Source organism: Ochotona princeps, chromosome 16 (assembly GCF_030435755.1).
Source record: "Ochotona princeps isolate mOchPri1 chromosome 16, mOchPri1.hap1, whole genome shotgun sequence".
NCBI classification, from domain to species: Eukaryota; Metazoa; Chordata; class Mammalia; order Lagomorpha; family Ochotonidae; genus Ochotona; species Ochotona princeps.
In genome coordinates, this window is record NC_080847.1 from 53,110,767 (window position 1) to 53,126,613 (window position 15,847).

The 15,847-nt window shown below is 60.6% G+C and overlaps 2 protein-coding genes across 2 annotated transcripts; both read right to left on the bottom strand.

Annotated features, from left to right (window-relative positions):
* On the bottom strand, positions 1-5,386 carry DMWD (DM1 locus, WD repeat containing). Its single transcript, XM_058674671.1, has 5 exons — positions 4,918-5,386; positions 3,847-4,029; positions 1,432-2,691; positions 806-880; positions 1-523 (listed from the first exon to the last, which is right to left on the bottom strand). Exons 1-5 carry the CDS (start codon positions 5,368-5,370, stop codon positions 476-478), a joined length of 2,019 nt encoding a protein of 672 aa, XP_058530654.1. The 5' UTR covers positions 5,371-5,386; the 3' UTR covers positions 1-475.
* Positions 5,387-6,873: 1,487 nt separating this feature from the next.
* Positions 6,874-15,829, bottom strand: RSPH6A (radial spoke head 6 homolog A). The gene is made up of 6 exons (XM_004598024.2): positions 15,050-15,829; positions 10,461-10,695; positions 9,226-9,990; positions 8,155-8,299; positions 7,809-7,926; positions 6,874-7,250 (listed from the first exon to the last, which is right to left on the bottom strand). Exons 1-6 carry the CDS (start codon positions 15,709-15,711, stop codon positions 7,013-7,015), a joined length of 2,163 nt encoding a protein of 720 aa, XP_004598081.2. The 5' UTR covers positions 15,712-15,829; the 3' UTR covers positions 6,874-7,012.
* Positions 15,830-15,847: the final 18 nt, after the last annotated feature.

Here is a 15,847-nt window from a genome sequence, read left to right on the forward strand (position 1 = left end):
TGCGAACACTGAAACTTTAGTATAAATACAAGGTCCTGGGCATGGGGGTGGGGGGACCCCGAGGGGCTCCCATAACTTAATACTCTCCAGAACAGACAAGAGCAGGGGTGGAGGGGGCTGGGCGAGGGGCTCCCCAGCCTGCGCTCTCAGCACTGCAGAGCTGGGGCTCTTCTGAGTGGGGGATTTCTCCCTGCCGCGCCCAGGAATGACCAGTCACATGCTGGGGACAGGGTTGCGGGGTAACACTGGTGTTCCAGAGGAAGGGGTCATTGTACTTGGCAGTGGGTGGGGAGGCCACAGGGGCTGCCGCACTCCATCTCACCCTCCACCCCGCCCCGAGCGTGGGCCAGGCGGGGAGAGTGGCACCAGTCCATGTCATGGTCAGTCTTGTTAATGCGGCCATCCGTGGGCTCAATGAAAGGGTTATGGCTAGGAGGCTGGGGTGCAGGGTGGAAGACCCCCACTATCCAGGACTTCACACCACTGTGCCACTTGGGGAGTTGCCTGGCTGGGAGGAGATGCCCTGGGGAATAAAAAGGGAGAGACACAGGTGGGATTAGAGACCACCTGGGATCCCCAGGGCTATGGCCACCCTGGCCGTGTCCAGCCACCCACACTCCAGCAAGTTCAGCTAGCCTCCTTGCTTGTAGGTGGCTCTTTTATATAGCCAACCCTCTGGGGCACTGGGCATGAATGGCGGGGTACAGGCAGGAGGAGGGGAAACTGGGGTTCCCTCCTGTGGGGGCTGAGGTTAGGGACCCCCTGAGATGTTGGAGGGGAACGGACTCGGGGAGGAAAATCCTACCTCTACCACTGACTTGTTGGGTGACCTGGGCCAACTTCCTTCCCCTCTCTGGGCCTCGGTCTCCTCGTCTGTGAACTAGGGAGATAGAAGGGGAAGGGACTCTTGCAGAATTCAATCAGACCCCCCAAACCCCGACACCCCTGTCTCAGAGGCACCCAAACTACACTCCCCAGCTATTTAGGAATTCAGGGCTCCAAGGACTCAGCCTCCAACCCAGCTCTGAGCAGTGGGGACAGTGGGCACTAGCCACAGGAAGCAGGTGCCTGTAGGTGTGAGGTGGGGGGGCCTGCCAGAGCTCACACAGTGGCTGCCCACAACTGGCAGCCGAGCCTCCTCTCAGCCTGCACCTGCAGCAGTGGAGGACTGAGGCACTACGCCAAGCCCGTGGGCATCCATCTTGCCCCTGGTGGTGCTCTGGCCCAAAGGACACAAATAATTGTCTTAAAAAACTTAAAAATCCCATAGGTGGATTCTTGCCTGGAAGGAGAAAACCACCAGGACCCAGATGCGCATGCCCAGTGGCCAGCTCCCACCCCAGCGCTGCGTGCCACTCCCACTCTGGGGCACCAGCCAGGGACAAGTGTCCCGTCCACCCCCTGTGCCTGCAGGGGCCCCGGGGCACTCACAGCCTTGCCGGGCCGCGCCCAGGTGCAGATGAGGCCCTCCTGGCACGCGGTGATGATGCAGTCCTCCAAGAACAGCAGCACCGTGAGCCGCTCCTGGGCAATCTTCTTGCACACCAAAGGCTCAAGCAGCGGCACCTCGTGGATGCGCGGGCACAGCGCGGTGCCCAGCACCTTGGCAGGGTCCAGGCGGCTGCGGGGGGCGGGGCCGCTGGGCTTGTCTCCGCCGCTGCCACCGCCCCCGCGACTGATGTTGCCCAGGCTGTGGTAGCGCTTGTGCTCCTTCTCGGCCCCGCGGTCCCGCCGCTCCTGCAGCGTGAGTGTGGCGAAGCGGCCGATGCTGAACGGCGTGCCGGGCTCTGTGGTGGGGGCCACTGCTGCCGTGCCTGGGCCACCTGCCTTGCCCCCGCCGGCCGGGTGCGGGAGGCTGTTGGAGCGGGACAGGGAGCGGGGCAGGGGCCCTGGGCCGGGCTCGCCACCCCGGGAGCTGCTGGTAGCGGGCGGTGTGGTGCCAGGGGTGCCAGGCAGGGTGCGGGTGCGGGCCAGGGGTGGGTGCGGGTATAGCACATCCTCCGTGAGGTCCCACAGGCAGAACTGCGTGTCCTGGCCAGCTGAGCCAAAGCGGTAGGTGATGGAGCCAGCCTTGGGCAGCGGCGAAAGGGGGGCGCCCCCACCCTCGGCTTCCTCCTCCTCCTCGCCACTTCGCTCTGCGTCCCCGCCAGTGGCCGCAGCCTCTTCTGCACGCGTGGTGTAGGGGTCAAAGGCAACCGCGTTGACCCACGACTTATGGCCATGGCCACGGGCTACCACACGGCCCTCGGTGAAGGACCACACAGTGACCAGGTCATCTTCGCCCCCGGTGACCACGTAACGGCCATCGGGGCTCCAGCAGACACACAGCAGGCCCCCAAAGTAGCTTTTCATGAGGCCACGCAGGAGCATGGAGTCGAAGTGGAAGACTCGCAGGCAGCCATCCTGGCTGACACAGGCCAGGTGCCGGCCGTCGGGTGAGAAGGCAAACTCGTTTAGGGGCCCCTCGCCCACGGCCCACTTGGCCAGTGGGTTGCGGGGTGCTTTGCTCTTGGCAGCATAGACTGCGAAGCCCTCGCCCTGCTTCAGCAGGCTGTACTGTGGCGGCGCCGAGGCGCACGGGTGGCTCACATGGTATAGGTACAGGTGGCCGCTGGCGTGGGAGGCCAAGAACAGGCTCTCCGACTCGGGCAGCCACTTCAGGTAGGTCACCTTGGTCTTGTCGATCAGCCGCTGCCGGGGAAGATGGGGTTGGGGTTTGGGAGGAAAAGGAGGCTATACCCTTGGCAGACCTTCTCCCAGGTCAGCCCAAGAAGGCTCTGGCTGTGGGCTACCTCACCAAGGGACACAAGTCACGGGAACGCAGGGCACAGGAACGCAGGGCACGGTAGCTGCTGGGGAGGTGACCTGGGACCCTTGAGGTCCCATCTGGGCCGATGGGCAGCCCCACTGGCCAGAAAGACTGTCCCCCTCTCTGTCCCTTATCCCCATCTCAACCCCATTGGCTTTGAAGCACAACAGTGAGTCCCCAAATGGCAGCAGCCCAAGGACAGGCCCTCCATCTGGTATACCCTTCAACACAGGCTCCCTGAGAACACTGCCTGGCCGGGCGGATGATGGCACCACCCTGCCCTTCCAGGTGCCCCTGTTCTCACATATAGCCCCTCCACACAGCCTGAGGGTTTGCCCTTGCCAGTGTACCCTGAGCCAGATTTCTCAGCAGCCAGCACCACCCAGCCCAGCTCAGGCCACCAGCAACCCTGGAACGCCCCTGCTGCTCCCTGGGTTCGATAAATGCAACTGCCTCGGCCATAAGAGATCAAATATGCAATGAAGGTCTCTCCTTGTCCTGCTCCGGGTCCCTCCTCCAGGTCCACCCTGGTCCCACACCCCTCTGCTCCCCTCTCATGGGTCACCCTCCCTCACCCAGTGTCACCACCTGCTGGTATGCAGCCAACGGGACTCAGGCAGCACCATTCCCTGCTATGTCTGGCATGGACTAACCATTCCCCAGGGCAGAGCCTTGGCTGGCTTTGTTCTAGCCCAAGTGCTTGCCCCAGTGCCTGGCACACAGGACTGGCTTCGTAACGGTTCTGTGAATGGAGCGGCTCATCAGTGTCCGCTACATTCACCACTCCCCTCGTTCCCTGCGGCCATGAGCGTGGTCTGGGAACGCCTCCAATAAGGGACACAGCGCTCCCTGCCCACAGATAAGGCCGCTTGCTGGCCAGGGATGGAGCAATGTGCTCACAACCCGAGAGGCGGGGCATCAAGTCCATCCCCACTGGCCTCCTGTAGCTGATGAAAACTGAAGGGCACAGGTGGCACGCACCCCTGCCCCTGGTCCCCGTCCTCCCTCCTCCCAGCCCCCCGCAGCACTGCACCCACCTCCTCATTAAACAGCTTGCTGGTATCCTTTTTGATGAGATCCAGGTACTGCACCTGGCCGGCTGAGAAGCCCACAAGCAGGGAGATGCTCTCGGTGGCCGCAGTGAACTGGTTGAAGTCATGGCAGGTGGGCTGGGTGCCCTTGTAGATGCGCTTGTCGATGGGCTTGTTGAGGTCGATGGACTGAGGGGCAGGGGGTGGGTACAGGAGTTAATGGTACAGACCACTGAGAGGAAGGAAGAGGGTGCTGAGGTTGGGTTAAACCACCAAGAGGAAGTTGCGTTCAATCCCTAAGGGAAGTGGGTAAGCCGGTGGGAAGAAGGCGGTGTAACCACAGACAGGAAGGGGACCCAGATCACAGAGGACCAAGGGAAAGAAAATGCAGAGAAAGGTCTCCCTCCCTGCGGTGCTGTCCGGAAGCCGGACACACCCTGCCCCTCTGTGCCCTGTCTGCTGCCAGGACCCAGGTCCCCTGAGCTTTGGTTCTTCACACATTCCTCCCAACCCCAAACCTTACACCAGCCTCTTTGAGAACTCGCCCCTGCAATCTAGCTCCCTGCCCTCCCAATGCCCTAGAACTCTACAGCCCAACAACTTCATGCCCACAGGGCAGGCAGTGTAGACCCCATCTCACCTCATGGTACCCCTGCTAATCGCCTCATGGCCCGGCCACCACCCCCACCTTAACACTACAGGGGTCTCTCAAACCTCCTCCTGGTCCCATAGCCACGCCCACCCGAGGCTTCCCTCCTGTGCTCCCTCAGACCTTAAAGAGTCACCCCAAAAGGGCCTTGCCTTGTCCCACTCATTCCTGGGCTCCCCAAGGCTCAGGGGGTTGGGGACAGCCCCCACAACATCGACACACTAAGCTTTGTTCTCATCTAGGTGGGTGTCACCTTCCTGAGGATGAGAGGGTACCCCGAATCTCCATCCCAACACCCCATCCCTGCAGAATCCATCGCCCTTCACGATCCTGCATCCCCCATGCGCGCACCGGATGGCGGGGACCCACGGGAGACCCCACTCCGGGGACCCCCGCACCCCTTCACCTCTCCCCGCCCGGGGTCTCACCCGCTGACTCCCGCGGCGGCAGCAGCCCGGGTAGAAATAGAGCTCGCGGCCCAGATTGAAGCAGACTCGGTCTCCCCCGGCGCCCAGCCCCGCGGGCGTGGCGGGCGGCTCCCCGGCCCCGGCGCCGCCGTCGGGCTCCCCGAGGCGCACGAGGCTGAGGCGCACGGCGGGCAGCGCGGCGGGCCCCGGCCCAGGCCCCGCGGGTGGCGGCGGGGACGACGCGGAACCCGCGGCGCCGGGGCCCGAGGCGGCGGAGGCCGGGCCGGGCGGGGGCTGCGTCGGCTGCGGCGGCGCCGGGGTCTGGGCGGACGGCGGCCCGGACCTGCGAGCCGCGCCGTCCCCGGGGAGCAGCTTGTAGAAGCCCTCGCGGGTGCGGAACTGCGACTTGATCTCCGCGCAGTCCCCCATGGCGGCCCCGGGGCCCGAGCCGCCCTCCGCGCCGCCCGCCGCCATCTTGGGCGCCCCCTCGGGGCCCCGCAGCTGCCGGACGCCGGGGGGACCGCGCCGGAAGAGGTAGGGCCGTCGCCCCGGCGACGCCTCTTCGATTGGCACCTGGGTCGGAAGGCGGGACGAACCTCCCTGCGTCGCTCGGGTAACGGTTCGGGAGCCGTGGGCGGGGCCTTGAGTGGGCGTGGCCGTCGTGGCTTTGAATGGCTTGTGGTAGGTTGGGGGCGTGACCCGCCGTGGAACGGGGGCGTGGCCGGCGGAAAGCGCCTGTCCCTAGCAACAGCGCCCTAGGAACCGTTTGCCTAGCAACGGAGGGGCCAGCCGGGAAGGCTTGGTCCACATGCTGGGCTTCCCATGACGTCACGCGGACCCTCGTGTCTCCTTTAGACTTTTCCACAGCAACTTCCAACCGTTACTGCCGCCACCATCCCTGCTGACCCCAAGAATGTCATCTGTCGCCCTGACTACTACTAACTCCCATCATCCTCGCTACCTCCCACCACCTCGCAGTAGCATCCCTCGACATCGCTGTCTCCAATAACCTCACTCATGCTCCAGTGCCCTCTGGTTCTGAAATGTCCCAATGCCCCACAGACCGGCCCGTGACCCGACCCCCTCAGCCCACACCGACAGCCACACCTCTGCCCCCAGACAGAGCCTCCTAGCCACCCTTCCTCGGCAGTTTTTGCAGATGTCCCACCGGAGCTCAACAACGACCCGGCCACCTCCTGAGCTGGGCGGTCTTCCTAGTGTGGTCCCGTCCCCTTCCACCCACATGCCCCACTGCCAGCCCCCTCCCATGCTGATTTCTCCCCACCCCTTCCTCTCCACCGCCCTGCACCAGGCCTGTCTCCTCTCCCAGCCCCCTGACTCACCCCTTCTATCTGCCTCCACCTGGCATCTAGAGGGCCTTTCTTCTTTTTGTGTAAAAACAAAATGCATTTATTTGAAAAGCATACCGACAGATCTCCCACTCACTGGCTTACTCCCCAGGCCAAAGTCAGGAGCCGGGCAACTCCATGAACGGCTGGGGCCCAGATGTTTGAGTTATCACTCACTGCCTCCCAGGAGGAGTGGAGACAGGCACTGGAGGTGGGTTGTGGGCATCCCACACAGCCAGTGTGCCAAACATCTGATGCTACAGGGGTCTTTGTAAAGCACAGATGTGACCAGGAAATCCGCCCCCTCCTGGCCCCATCCCCCAGCTCCCCAGTGCTTCCAGAACAAACATAAACTGCAAGGTAGGGCCAGACTTGTTTGCAATACTGGCATCCCATAGGAGCATTAGCCTGAGTCCCGGCTGCTCCACTTCCCATCCAGCTCCCTGCTAATGCACCTGGGAAAGCCGCAGAGGATGACCCAAGTGGATGGGACAAGGCATCCGCATGGGAGACCCAAGCTGGCTCCTGCCTTTTGCCCTGCCTAACCCTAGCCGTTGTGGCCAATTTAGAATCTCTCTCTCTTTCTCCTTCTCTGCATGGTGAACAGATGACTGTGACTCAGCTGCAATGCTATGGGAACATTTTATTGGGAACAGCTGGCTCCCTCTGCCACACCTGTTTCTGGGGGGACAGCCAGGACACTGCCTGGGCCGGGTACAAGGGAGAAGTGCTCCTCTATCTGCCTGGGGTGGGAGAGCTCCCAGGCCTCAGTCGTCTGCATCCTCATCTTCATCCTCCTCCTCGTCCTCCTCCTCTTCCTCCGTGACGGCCAGGGCCTGCTCCTGTGCCGCCTTGAGGGCTTGCTCTTCTTCCACGGTGGGGTCACTCATCTCGGTGATCTCCGGGCCGCTGGGGTACTCCTGCTGGACCGGGGCTGGCAGGGCTGGGTTGAAGTTCTCAGGGCTGTACTTGTGGCCCCAGCCGATGTACAGGTTCTCGAACTTCCTAGAGGGCCAAGGAGCGGAGCTCAGAAGATGTCCTGCTGCAGACTTGGCTTCAGGGTGGGCAAGGCTGGTGGGCGATTTGGGTGCAAGATTGACAGGTTGTCCTTGTTTCCAGCAGCAGGGTACATGGCTGGAGTGTCTGGGAAGGTACTATATTTCCACTGTCTACGCCCAGGGACCTAGGGGGGCCCCCCCCACACACAGTTGCATGTGTGGACGGCTGCGGGATGGGGGGTGAGGGGAGCTCAGCTCCAAGCTTGCATTGAAAAGTTCAAGATGAGAGAAGTTGCCCAAAGCGCGGTGCAAGCAGGAAGGCTGTGGGAGACCCCAGGTGCCCCAGGAGCCGAAAAGCAGAGGCAGTGCTGTCCCCTCGTGGACAGAGCCGGTAGCGCCACCCGGGTAGGTGGGGTTGTGGTGAGTGGGAACTTGTGGGATCTGGGGGTGACCTCAGCTCGTGTCAGTCTTGCTGGAGCGATTGATGGGGACGACTGAGAGGGGCCCGGCCCCGGGAGAGGTGCTGCAGGATTCTCCCGCTGGAGAGGGGGTGAAGGGTACCTACTTGCCAACGGCGTAGGTGTAGGCGCCCGGCCAGAGGTTGGAGCGCACGATGGCCACCGAGTACTGCGGGCAGAGGCCACAGGACAGGCGCGTGGTCCAGGGAGACAGGTGCATAATCTCTACAGCAGAGGGATTGGAGAGCAGCAAGGTCAGCGGACGGGATGGAGCACGGCCTCCAGGAGGCAAGGCCCCAGCCTTAGGTTCTGTCAACCCATTCAAACTCCCCCCTCCACCTGCTCGGCATCTCCTCCGCCCCCAATCCCACCAGGTCCAACCTGGACTCTCAGCCCTCTGGGGTCACCAACCACGGGTGTGTGTGAGGGGTGCAGAAGCGGGGGTCGTCCTACCGGCGTCCTCTGAGAGCGGTGTCAGCAGCGGGGGGCCCACCTCCTGCTCCACCTCCTCCACCCCTTCGTCTGCCTTCTCTTCCTCCTCGCCCAGCTCCTCCTCTTCCTCCGTCTTTTGCAAAGGGTTCACCCACGTGCAGCGACCCTGGGGATGGAAGGACTGTCAGGTGGCCCTCTCAGAGTTGGGACGGGGATGGGAAGGAGGGGGCCGACCTAGCCAGTACCCCTGATGGTAGGGGAGGAGGAGGTGCAATGGCTGGAGCTTCTTCCAGTCTCCCACTTGAGTGCAGGGTCCCAAGACTTTGGTGTGTCCTGGAATGCTTTCCCAGGCCACAGCCGTGACACGCACTGGTGCCCATCCGAGGCGAGGACTTTAGCTGCTAGGATACTGTGCCGGGCCCTGTTGTCTTAAGATTTATTTATTTGTATTGGGAAGGCAGTCCAGAGTCCAACATCTGGAATGTGGGGCAGGTGCTTCGATGGAGCAGGTAAAGGTGCAAGCTGCCTCTGCCGCTTGCATCCTACATCAGTCCTGGCTGCTGTACTTCCCATCCAGCTCCCTGCTTGTGGCCTGGGAAAGCAGGAGAGGACGGCCCAAAGCCTTGGGACCCTGAACCCAAGTAGGAGACCCGAAGAAGCTCTTGGCTCCTGACTTTGCCCAGCATTTGGGAACTGAATCAGCAAATGGCATAATTTTCTCTCTCTCTACCTCCTTCTACTAATCAGATTTCCCAATAAATAAACAAATCTGGAATAGTTTCAGAGTCCCAAAGTTTTTCTCTTCGTTATTGGGTGGGTGGTGGTGAGGGGTTGTGGGTAGAAGGTATTCAGGGACATGGGGGCGTGGCATGGGCGTGGCAGAGCGAGCGTGGGCGTGTCTTGGCCAGGCATGGGGCGTGGCGGGGCCAAGAGTGGGCGGAGCTGGTATGGCAGGGCGTGGCTGTGCCTGGCAGGGGCGTGGCTGTGCCTGCAGGGGCGAGGCTGGGCCAGGAGGGGGCGTGGCTTGCTCTGGCAGGGTCAGGCACTGCCCGAGTGGCAGGTGCACCGAGGTCCCGGCGGGCGCGCGCTCACCTGCGGCAGGATGTGCTGCGCGTGGTGCACCCAGTTGGCCATGGAGTCCACGAGTTCGAGCACGGGGATGCCCTCGAAGTCGGGGTTCTCCTCGAACGAGTCGCGCCCCGCGCCGCCTTCGTCCTCCTCGTCGCCCTCCTCCTCGCCGAACTGGTAATAGCCGAGCGGGCTGATGTGCGTGGCGGCCGAGATGCGCGCGATCTGTGCGCGCAGGTAGTTGGCCTCGTTGCCCGGGAAAGGCGGGTAGCTGAGCACGGGCGCGTCCAGGCGGCCCGTGAAGAACTTCTTGATCTTGCGCGCCTGCACGATCTGCGCGGGCGTCACGTGCGGCAGCCGCGTCCAGGGCCGGCCCGGCTCGCTGCACACGAAATACAGATACTTGTTGGCGCCGGTGCGGCTCTCCTCGCGCGGGGTGGCGGGCGGCGGCTTCCACGTGGGCTGCGGCAGCGTGTCGGCCGCCTTCTCCTCGTCCTCCTCGCCCTCCTCCTCTCCGTGCGCCTCCAGCACATCGCCCGGCTCCAGCGTCTCCTCCGTCTCCTCCTCCTCGCCCTCCTCCTCGCCCTCTCGGAACTCCACCTCGGCCACCAGGTAGCTGCGGTTCAGACCCAGAATCTTGCCCCAGAAGCGACACGTGTGCACCGGCTGCTGCTCCGCCAGCTGCTTCATGGCCAGGAACACGCGGAAGCTCTCGTCCGCGCTCAGGCCCACTCCGGCTTGCTGGAAGTAGAACGCTGCTTCCATGATGTTGGGCACCACCGTCTCGGTCTACGAGGGCAGAGACGGATCAAGCACCGTACAGCACCGCAGCCCAGGCGCCCTGGCCACTGGAGCTAGCCCTGCGAGCCAGGAGCCTGGAACTCCAGCCGGGTCTCCCCTGCTGCTCTCCCAGGTGCAGGAGCAGAAAGCTGTTTTTTTTTTTTTTTTTTTTTTTTTAATAGTCTATTTATTTTGTTTGTTTTTTTTTAAAGATTTATTTTATTTTTTATTACAAAGTCAGATATACGAGAGGAGGAGAGACAGAGAGGAAATGGAGCTGCTGGGACTAGAACCAACGGCCATAGAAAGCTGGTTTCTAAGGAGCCCTCTCCCTGTTTTTTTCTTCTGCCTCAAAGCCTTCCAGGGGGAAACCTGGGGGGACCTGACCTCGCCCCCTGCCCCACTCCAGGCTGCAGTCTGTTCCAGAGGGGTGGGGAGCGGGTGTGGTTCGGGGCTTCCCGCCCAGGCCCCTCACTCACCACCTCCTCCTCCATCTCCTGCTCGCCCTCCCCGCCGCCGCCGCGGGAGAACAGCGCCTTCTGCTTCTCCGCCATCTCGTACGTGGGCTGCATCTCGGGGTCGTCCTGCAGCGTGTCCAGCTTGGGGTGGAACCACTCGTACTGCGTCGTGCGGTTCAAGGACTCCAGGATGGACAAGGGGTCCTCGGGCCGCTGGTTCAGGATCTTGGTCAGCAGGTTCACCAGGTGTTCATACCTGTGTGTGGAGGGGGCGGGGGGGGGGGGCGCATCACTTCACGGGGACTTCCCTGGTGCGGCCCACACAGCTGCTGGTGGAGACAAGCGCCCACTATTTATGCAGACGTTAGCGTGGCAGGTGTTTTGCGCTCACTTCTGATAATGGAGTGCTGGTGGGATCAGCAAGAAGGAAAGGAGTGCAGCGTGGGGGGGGGCTTGCGCCCATCAAAGGCAGCAGCAGTGGGCGCATAGGCCCAAGACACCCTGTGAGTGACTATTCCACTTCCAGTCTAGTTCCTGGTTAATGGTCCGGAAAGGAGCAGCAGCTGGCCAAAGTGCTTGGGCATCGGCACCCACGTGGGAAAGCTGGAAGACCTTAGCTTCAACCTGGCTCCACCCCAGCTACTGTGGCTAATCGAGGAATAAACCACATGATGGAAGATCTCTCTCTTAAACAAATCCAGTAGTCTTTTTTTTTTTTTAAAGATTTTATTATTACTGAAAAGCCGGATATACAGAGAGGAGGAGAGACAGAGAGGAAGAGCTTCCATCCGATGTTTCACTCCCCAAGTGAGCCGCAACGGGCCGGTACGCGCCAAACCGATGCCGGGACCAGGAACCTCTTCCAGGTCTCCCACGCAGGTGCAGGGTCCCAAAGCTTTGGGCCGTCCTCTCCTGCTTTCCCAGGCCACAAGCAGGGAGCTGGATGGGAAGTGGAGCTGCCGGAATTAGAACCGGCGCCCATATGGGATCCCGGGGCTTTCAAGGCGAGGACTTTAGCCGCTAGGCCACGCCGCCGGGCCCAAATCCAGTAGTCTTTTGACTACAACAGTTCTCCTGACTCATTTTATTGGTAAAGCAGATTTACAGAACAGAGAATGAGTTTCCATTGAAGATCCAGCACTTGCGTCCCCGTGTAACGCCCTGATATCTCTTTCAAATGATAAATGAAAATAATTTTTAATAAATGTAGGGCATGATGCAAGAACTTAATTGGCTAATCCTCTCCCTTGTAAGCACCAGGATCCCATATGGGTGCCGGTTCTAATCCCTGCAGCTCCACTTCCCATCCAGCTCCCTGCCTGTGGCCTGGGAAAGCAGTGGAGGACCGCCCAAAGCCTTGGGACCCCGCACCAATGTGGGGGGACCTGGAATAAGCTCCTGGCTTTGGATTGGCTTAGTTCTGGCTGTTGCAGCCACTTGGGGAGTGACCCAATGGATGAAAGACCTTTCTGTTTCCTTCTCTCTGTAAGTCTGTCATTTCAATAAGTAATTTTAAAATGTAAATATGAAGGAAATAGATAAGGTGGAGGAATGTTAGACTTTTGGGATAATCATCACCAGTTAATACATTTTTAAAAAAATTATTGGGCTGTATTTTTTTTTAGAGATTTATTTTTATTGCAAAGTCATGAGAACTATCTTCTGTCTGATGATTTACTCCCCAAATGACCACAGTGGCCGGTGCTGCGCCAATTTGAAGCCAGGAGCCCTCTGGATCTCCCACATGGGTGCAGGGTCCCAAGGCTTTGGGCCATCCTCCACTGCTTTCCCAGGCCACAAGCAGGGAGCTGGATGGAAGCGGGACTACTGGAATTAGAACTGGTGCTCAGGCCTGGCGGCGTGGCCTAGTGGCCGAAGTCCTCGCCTTGCCTTGAACACGCTGGGATCCCATATGGGCGCCGGTTCTAATTCCGGCAGCTCCACTTCCCATCCAGGTCCCTGCTTGTGGCCTGGGAAAGCAGTCAAGGACGGCCCAATGCTTTGGGACCCTGCACCCACATGGGAGACCTGGAAGAGGTTCTTGGTTCCTGGCTTCGGATTGGTGCAGCACTGGCCATTACGCTCACTTGGGGGGGGAGTGATTCATCGGACGGAAGATCTTCCTCTCTGTATGTCTGACTTCGTAATAAAAATAAATAAATAAATAAATCTTTTTTAAAAAAGGAACTGGCACTCATATGGGATTCTGGTGTGTGCAAGGTGAACACTTTAGCCACTAGGCTACTGTGCTGGGTCCTACACTTTTTTTAAGATTTTTTTTTTAATTATTATTGGAAAGACAGATACACAGACAGAAGGAAAGACAGAAAGATTTCACTCCTCAAGTGACCACAGTTGTCAGAGCTGAGTTGTTCAGAAGCCAGGAGTCTCTTCCTGGTCTCCCACATGGGTGCAAGGTCCCAAGGCTTTGGGCCGTCCCCCACTGCTTTCCCAGGCCACAAGCAGAGAGCTGGATGGGAAGTGGGGTGGTTAGGACACAAACCGGTGCCCATATGGGTGCCAATACTACAGGCTGAGGGTTAGCTTGCTGCACTACCCCTCCTTGGGGATAGTTTGTTTGCTTTTCTCTGATTGCTGCCCTCTGGTGGTGGCAGTGGTGAGGACAGATGGGACTGTCGCATGAACCACTTCAAAACCCTTCACACTCACGTGGGCCAGCAGGTGCTTGGGGAGACCAAAGACATCTCCCTCGGGTCACTGAGCATGGACGTGTACACCGTGTGTGATCCACAGCGCAAATCTCCATTATGGAGTCACGGGGCAGCCGCTGCATGGCGGATGGTGCTGTTGGCTGCTTCTGATTCACAGCCAGCAGCGAGCGCTCTGTGCACAGAGTGGGAAGGATTGGGGCAGCATGGGGGCGCCGGGTTGACTGGCATGCCGCATCCCCCGGTGGCAGACGGAACTCCCCTGGGAAACTGGCTAGCCATGGGTGTTCTTCAAGGAAAGCTGGATGGGAAGTAGAGCACACAGCTGCAGGGTCCCACGGCTTTGGGCCGTCCTCGACTGCTTTCCCACAAGCAGGGAGCTGGATGGGAAGTGGAGCAGCTGGGACTTGAACTGGTGCCCACATGGGAACCTAGCTCCTTTAAGGTGAGGATTCAGCCACTAGGCTATCACACTGGGCTCCAGTTGATACATTTTTAAAAAGGGATTGTAGGGCCAGGCAGCGTGGCCTAACAGCTAAAGTCCTCGCCTTGAAAGCCCCGGGATCCCATATGGGCGCCGGTTCTAATCCCGGCAGCTCCACTTCCCATCCAGCTCCCTGCTTGTGGCCTGGGAGAGCAGTCGAGGACAGCCCAATGCATTGGGACCCTGCACCCGCTTGGGAGACCCGGAAGAGGTTCCAGGTTCCTGGCTTCGGATCGGCGCGCACCGGCCCGTTGCGGCTCACTTGGGGAGTGAATCATCGGACGGAAGCTCTTCCTCTCTGTCTCTCCTCCTCTGTGTATATCTGGCTGTAATAAAATGAATAAATCTTAAAAAAAAAAAAAAAAAGGGATGGTAACAAAGTAGAACTATATACACGGTGACCAAAAATCAGCTACCATGTAACCTAACATGCGGCTGCCCTGGGAGAGCCAAGGCCAGGTCCTGTGCCTTCACTGTTCATTGTGTGTAATACCACTGCCAAGATGACAACGTTGGAGAAGCACGTGCAAGCCCTGGCAGCGACTGAGGCAGCATCATAGCAGAAAGCTGACCTTGCTCTCACGAGTTGGGGCTTTGTTCCAGGGACCAGTGCCAGGCTCTTTCTGCCAGCAGCCAGTGTCCCAGGGCTTGACACAGGAGGCAAAGGTGGTGAGGTGAGGGCCATGGGCTGCCCTAGCAGCTTTTGAGTCGTCAGAGCACAGCCTCCCCAGGGCCCCTACCTGAACTGGTATTTGCTGCCCCCAGTTCTCTGCCCAGCCTTCTCCCTCAGAGCCCAGGCCTCCTGCTGTTTCTTTTTATTTTGGTTAAATTATGTATTTGTACTGGAAAAGCAACTCAGATTTTACAAGAGAGGACAGAGAAAGCACTTCCATCTGCTGGTTCACTCCCCCAGTGGTGGCAAAGGTGGGGCTGAGGTGCCAGGAGCCTCCTCTGGGTCTTCTATGGAGGTGCAGGGTCCCAAGGCTTTAGGCAATCCTGGATTGCTTTCCTAGTTAACAAGCAGGGAGCTGGATGGGAAGTGGAGCAGCCAGGCATGAACTGGTGCCCATATGGGATCCTGGCGCTTGCAGGGTGAGGATTTAGTTACTGAGCCATTGTGCCGGGCACATCCCTCTTTTCCCGTTTCTGACCCTGTGGTTCAGCCTGCTCACCTGTGCCCCTCCCTCCTCCTCCTGGTCCCCTGTCCCCCAGGCCGGAGCCTCAGGAGGACCTGGTGGGAGCTGAAAGGTGGGCAGGCGGTGACCCCCACTTCCAACCCCGAAAGGTTTTGGCAAGCCCTCCGCAGCCCTGACTTCTCTAGGTCTTGTTCAGCTCCTTGTTTGGCGGGTGTGAACCGATGTGCTGGGTCAGCTGCCAGGATGGGGCCCTCCCTCTGGCTCCCCCTGGCCTCGGCTGGGGCTGTTCCCCTCCCCCCACCTGCTGCCGCCCTCGCTCACAGGCTGAGGTCGCAACTGACGCTGGTCTGTAGCAAGTAGGCCTTGGCGTTCTGCACGGCCAGCTCGCGGGGGTGGGGCTCGGGTGACTCCATGGCGAAGGGCCCAAAGCCCAGGTCCGAGGGCAAGAACTGGAGGGCGGGGTCGTCCCTCAGGTAGGGCCCATGGTGGGCGTCCTCAATGAAGCGGTCGTCCCTGGACGAGAAGCCCAGCTGGCCTATGACGTTGGTGTGCCCATCCTGGTAGGGGGCCTCGAAGAAGCCGCCCTGGCCCTGCTGGAGCTGCTGCAGGAGCAGGTGGGTGTCTTGCTCGCCAGTTGAGATCCTGTTCTCGTGGTAACCCTGGGACTGCAAGTCCCGGGCGAAGCCCAGGTTCCTGGGGTCCATGTTGCCTGTCCACGCTTCCTGGGCCATAGGCAGGCCGGCGCCCTGCGACCAGCGGAGGCTCTGCGCGGGCAGGCTGGAGCGGCTGTCCTGGCTGGCCCGGCTACTCCGGGGCTGCGCCGCTATCACCTGCCGCACCTCCTCGGCCAAGATGCCCGGGGGCTGCGACAGCTCCCGACTGCGCCACGGGTCCGAGTCCTGGGAGCTCCGAGAGCCCCGGGAGCCCTGCCGGGCCAGGGATTGGAGGGAGGGATACTTGGGGTCACGGGACTGGTCTGCCATGGCATAAGACTGCTCGCAAGCAACTTGGAGGGAGGCTGGCTGGCAAGTACCTGCCCAGGTGACACCGTTTCCACGGCCCCGGAGGGGAGTGCCGTTACCAGGGTAGGGCGCCCGTGCGACGTCTGCGCAGCCGCAG